At 32.4% G+C, this 5,877-nt stretch overlaps 1 protein-coding gene across 1 annotated transcript; it reads left to right on the top strand.

The window, feature by feature from the left end:
- Positions 1-3,923: 3,923 nt before the first annotated feature.
- On the top strand, positions 3,924-5,654 carry LOC106680198 (beclin-1-like protein; the record flags this gene model as incomplete). The annotated part of the gene is given in 1 exon segment (XM_014419734.2): positions 3,924-5,654. A coding segment is annotated over 1 exon segment (843 nt), but the record flags the coding sequence as incomplete, so codon positions are not given.
- Between the last annotated feature and the right edge of the window lie 223 nt (positions 5,655-5,877).

Genomic DNA, 5,877 nt, shown 5'->3' with positions numbered 1-5,877 from the left:
AAAAAAACAAAATTGAAAATAAATAAAATTTAACGAATATTAGCAAAATTAAATAAAATATAAATGGCGTTGATGACCAATGAAGTTTGGCGCCACTAAACAACCAAACAAACAAACTAGCCCATTGTGACGTCAGCAACGGCATGGAACTGCCATATGAGCGGCAGCTAGCAATTGTCATTTTTTTCTTTTGTTTTGTTCAAACGTGATTACTAAATACCAGATGTTATAAATATTAAAGAATGAAAATGTTAAATTTGGAACCTTTTTTTAAATGGATATCATGGCGGCAAACGGTATAAATTTGAAAAAGCTTCCTAACAGTACAAGAGCCGGGAAGGAAAAAAGGCAGTTAGTTATCTCACCCCAATTTTTGATTACTTCAATGAAAACTATGTATAGTTACTAGTCAAACTTGATGAGTCTGCCAAGTATAGGTTGGTGATTAAAAAATGGCGGCTGTTTTAAAACCTTAAAAAAACATTGATTTTTCATTCGGAGCTCTATATCTTAAAAACTACCAAGAACACTAGAAAATCTAAGAAAACATTATTTAAAAAAGAGTAAATTTGCTGAATTATTAGCCCTAAAAGATCTATTTACGTCCAATAATTCTCGAGATATAGCTTTTTAAATAGCAAAAGTTCTTAAAAATCTACTGAAAGATTAATAGTTAGTTAATTTATTTTGAGAAATCTATATCTTAGGAACTATGTGACGTACAGATGTCTATTAGCACTCGAATTAAAGCTAGTTGGACTATAAACTAGTTTATGGCCTTTACCTTCGTAGGAATAGTAGTTTTCATGATATTTGCTAAAATGAATTGATTTATAGTTCTTCCGACAATAAATTTGATTTATGAAAAATTTTATTTCAGAAACCATTGGACGTACTGACGTCTGCCAGCACTTAAATTAAAGCTAGTTAAATTTACTACAAAATAGTTAATAATGTTTATCTTTATAGGAGTAGTAGTTTTTATGATATTTGACAAAATAAACTCACAGAATGTTAATTTCTAGTTGTTTGTATAAAATGTTCGATTTTTGAAAAAATATATCTCTAGATCCATAAGACGCACATACGTCTACCAAAACTCAAAATAAAGAAAATTTAACTTACTATAAAGTAGTTTATTACACTTATCTTCGTAGGGGCAGTAGTTTTGATGATATTCACATACGAATATAAATTTGGCAAATGAAAATTTGTCCGAATAACTATAAATCAGTTTATTTTAGCAAATTTCATTTAAATTATTACTCCTACGAAGATAAACGTCATGAACTACCTTATAGTTCATTAAACTAGCTTTAATTGGAGTGATAATAAACATCTGTACGTCATATAGTTTTTTGAGATATAAATTTTTCAAAATAAATTCAAGAACTACTAATCTTTTAGTACGTCCCATACAATATTTTTATGAAATGTTGCTTTTTAAAAAGCTATAAAATATTATAAATACTCTCGAAAAATATTTAAGGTAAATAACTCTATTAGGGCTCATATTTTAGAAAATATGCTCATCTTTAAATGACGTCCTCTTAGGTTTTCTTGTGTTGTTCCTACTTTTTAAGATATAGAGCTCCGAATGAAAAATTAGTTTTTTTTATGGCTTTGAAACAGCCGCCATTTTTCATTTCCCCTACCCATACTTAGCAGACTCATCAATTTTGACTAGTAATTAATTATACCTAGTTTTCATTAAAGTAATCAAAAATTGGGGTGAGATAACTGCCTTTTTTCTCCTCCTGGGCTCTTGTTCTATAACCTCCCCGTTGAAATACATGATTTAAAATTAAAATAAATAAAATTTGTTTTAAATAAAAAAAAGTTTGGAAAAAATTATAAAATCGTATGAAGAGGTTTTTTTTTATCCTGTAAGACTTCAATGGTTTCGTTTCATTAACATAGTGGGTTTTTATACGTTCTTTTTTCTACTTTATGCTGTATTTTATACAAAAACATGGCCTATAGAAACTGGAACATCTCCATAGTGAAAATATATCTCAAGTCGATGGACGCGAAAGGCGAGATAGGTACTGTCGCGTGCAGTTCGGTGCCCACGAAGTACATAATGGGCTAAAATCAAATTTTATTTCGGGAAATACTGAAAATGAAGTCAGTTATAATAAATTTTCTCAACTTGAATAAATTTTATATGTTTTCGTTTGCTAAATAGCTTTAAAGAAATTGAGCTGAAAGACTAGATTTAAACAAACATAATATTCTCTTTCAGGTCAGGATGTTCTGGAAATATTAGCACGTAATGATTTTTTTTAAAAATGGTCAAAATAGCGGCGAAATAAACCCATGTTGCACTAGTTGTTAATTTTCAGACATTTGTTATATCAAAGAGGAACTAAATACGAAATAAGTCTTAGGAGGAATCGTTTTCACCAATCTCCTGATTTTTGTCCATATCTATAATTATTGCCCTCATTTTTTACGAAGTGCTTAAAATCTTTAAAGCTGAATTACCTTACGAAAAAAAAAATAAAACATTTATTAAATTTGAATAAATTTTAACCCTATTAATTTTTTTTTTATTCTTATTTTTTAAATTAAAAACCTTTGTCTTCAATACTACATCCTCAGTAATATTTTTTAAAAACTAAAATTAATAAATAACTTAAATTAGTCCATTGCCTATGATCTATGAGGCTTTGTCGTCTTTAGAGGCCAACTTGATGATTTCACAAAATACCTCGTTTACGGGTAGTTGCTAGCAACCGAAGAAATTGATCAAATAAGTTTTTTTTTTCTTTCTTTTCTTGAGTGATGTTCCTTTTACGATACCAGAAGTTTTGTAACCTCATTACGGATTGTTGAGATGAAAAAATCACCAGTGTACAAAATAGGTGTCCAGATTCTATTGGTTATTTATTATGTTTTTCTTAAATTATATTTTATTATAATATAGAGATAATTTCTTGTTACATTTACCTTAAGAAACACAAGGTTTCATTCTTGGCGCTGTGAAGGAGAAAACATACCACTTTCCAATATTAAAAAAAAAAATTGAGAATATTCAGCAAACCCCTTGCAAAACAAATAGATTTAATAGCACAAAAAATAATCTTAAAAAACGCATATAAGTTGAAAATAATTTAGGAATGCAAATGTGGAATTCGGCTGAAATATTTTGAGAAAATTTTAGATTTTTCACTCTCCAAAAAAATTCGTCTCTCTTACTTCCCCCGACTTCATAATTAGTTTTTTTTTAAGCTTCTAAAGTAGACAACACTGTCATGGATGATCATATCCAGCTTTGAGCTTCTACAAGGAGGGGCAGATCAAGACAATCCACGACCCAGAAATTGTCGGTGCCCACCCCCAATCTTCTTCAAAGAAAACTTAGACGAACAGTAATTAACTCTACCTCAGATACCATAAATTTAACATTTATTTTTCAAGATTGGTTGTTATTTTGTAGAGAGTTTTATTAAACCGCGTCGGTTATTGCCAAATTTATTTAGATATGTTACGACATCGGGTTTGGCCACGCTTGATCCGCTCTGGCTACATTCTTCATTTAATCTCAGTTTGTAATTTTCTTTTCTTAGAGTTGAATTTCATATAAAACTATATTTATATATCTATATATGTGTATATAATCTGTCATTAATGATTTTGTACTGATGTTTCAGGATTATCTTCTAGAAGGGTGGACGATTTTAGAAACACCTCTAGAACCACCTGGCGAATTAGCCTGTTTCATAAATATTTCCGAATATTTAGAAAAACTTTTATCTTCAGAAGACTCGAAGATAGATCATCGGGTCTGTGGGGAATGCGTGGAAAAGTTAACCCTGCAGATGGAACAAAAATGGAGGGAGGCAGACATGGAGGTCATGGATTACTCCATGTTTTTAATGAAAATCCAAAAAGAATCATTTGATATAGATTTAATACAACGAGGAAAAGAGTTAAAGGACTTATTAGAAGAAGAAGAGAATCTCAAATCAGAACTATCCAGAGCAAAAGAAGAAGAGGAGAAAGTAACTACAGAACTTGAGGCCCAAAAGGAAATAAATAAACAATTAATGAAAAAAGAAGAAAGTTTTCATAAGATATATTCGAGATATCTCCATAGTTATCATTTTCTAGAAGATAACATGATAACTTTAAACCATGAGCTAGGATACGCCAGAGGAAGAGTAGTGGCATTGGGCAAAACAAATGCCTTTGATGCTACTTTTAACATTTGGCACGAAGGACATTTTGGAACCATTAATGGTTTCAAACTCGGGTACCTGCCTTCTGCTCAAATAGATTGGGAGGAAATAAACACCGCTTGGGGCCAGGCCTCCCTTCTCCTCTTTGCCCTGGCAAGGAAGATGAATTTCACATTCAGGAAGTTCAGACTAGTTCCCTATGGCAACCGGTCTTATATAGAAGTCCTGGCGGAACAAAATAAAGTTCCTCTCTTTGAATCAGGAAGCTTCAAATTTCGGATGGACGACTCCCTAGATATTGCGATGGCCGCCTTCCTCGACTGCTTACAACAACTAAAGGAATCGAAAAGGGGACGATGCATCATTGATTTTCCTTATAAAATAGAGAGTACCAGGTTTCAGGATCCTACGTCTGGTATTTCTTATTCTGTTAAAATCCAGTTCAATAGTGAAAGATGTTGGACGAAATCCTTGAAGTACCTCCTCACCAATTTAAAGTGTGCTCTAGTGTCAGTGCCGATTTTGGAAAAAGAGAAGGAGCGGATATTTTTTAAAAACATGAGATCAATTCGCCACCGGTAATCAATTGAATCTCATGTTTTTCAAAAATAATCTGTCCTTCTGCATTTCCAAAATTCACGCTGGCACCAGAGCCCACACCAAATTAGCCAGAAAGAACTTCAAAAACTTCGTCCGAAATTCCTGATAATTAAACAGAATAGGAAATATCGGACGTAGGATCTTCTAGTCAGCAACTCTCTAACCTGTATGGGAAACATGGGATACTCCTCTTTTCGATTCCTTCAATTACTGTCACCACTCCAGGCGACCATCTCAGTATCGAATGAATATCGAATCGAAATTTGTCGATTAAAATTTTTTACAGTTAACATTCATTTTTCTAGCCAGAGCAAAGAGGCAAAGGGATATTTGATCCCAAGCAGCATTGAACTAAAGACAGGTATCCGAGTTTAAAATCGTTAATGGTTCCGAAATCGCCCGTTCTCGATCACGGTTTCAGTTCCGCAACTACTTCTACATATGAAAGGTTGCCAAATGGAAACAATCTAAAATGTTCATTTTCTTTGCCGCTTTTGTTTCGTCTAATGGAAGTACTTTCCCTTTGATACCCAGCTCATGGTTGATATATCCTATATATTTCTTCCTTTTCTACCAACCCCTCATTGATTTTCATTGGTTCATCGACTACTTGATCTACCTTCTCTTCTTCTTCCTTTGTTCTGACTAACTCTAATGCAAGTTTCTCTTCTTCTGCAAAGAGATTCTCCAACTATTTTTTTAATTACTCCAAATTTATTTCTAATGACTCTTCTTCGAAAGTGTTTAGAAATTTGGAATAGTCTGAACCTCTCTAACTTGTATGGGAAACGGATTCTCCTATTTTCGATTCCTTCAATTACTGTCAACACTCGAGTCAACCATCGATCGAATGATCGAATGATGAACCAGTATCGAATGATCGAATGATGAACCAGTATCGAATGAATATCTAATCGAAATTTGAATCTCCTTGGCTGATGGCTGATGGATGACATTCGAATAATCAAGGCTAGTGACTTTATGAGCTGATTGTTATGTTTTATTGTACAACTTATATAAATTGTTCAGAATCGCGGTAATGTTGTAAGTTGTAGCATTTACGCTAATACTTATTGTTTATTATAATTAAAAT

Source organism: Halyomorpha halys, unplaced genomic scaffold (genome assembly GCF_000696795.3).
Source record: "Halyomorpha halys isolate HHAL.00 unplaced genomic scaffold, Hhal_1.1 Scaffold16.1, whole genome shotgun sequence".
Taxonomy (NCBI): domain Eukaryota; kingdom Metazoa; phylum Arthropoda; class Insecta; order Hemiptera; family Pentatomidae; genus Halyomorpha; species Halyomorpha halys.
The sequence above is the reverse complement of the archived record's forward strand: the minus strand, read 5'-3'. Positions and strand labels throughout refer to the sequence as shown.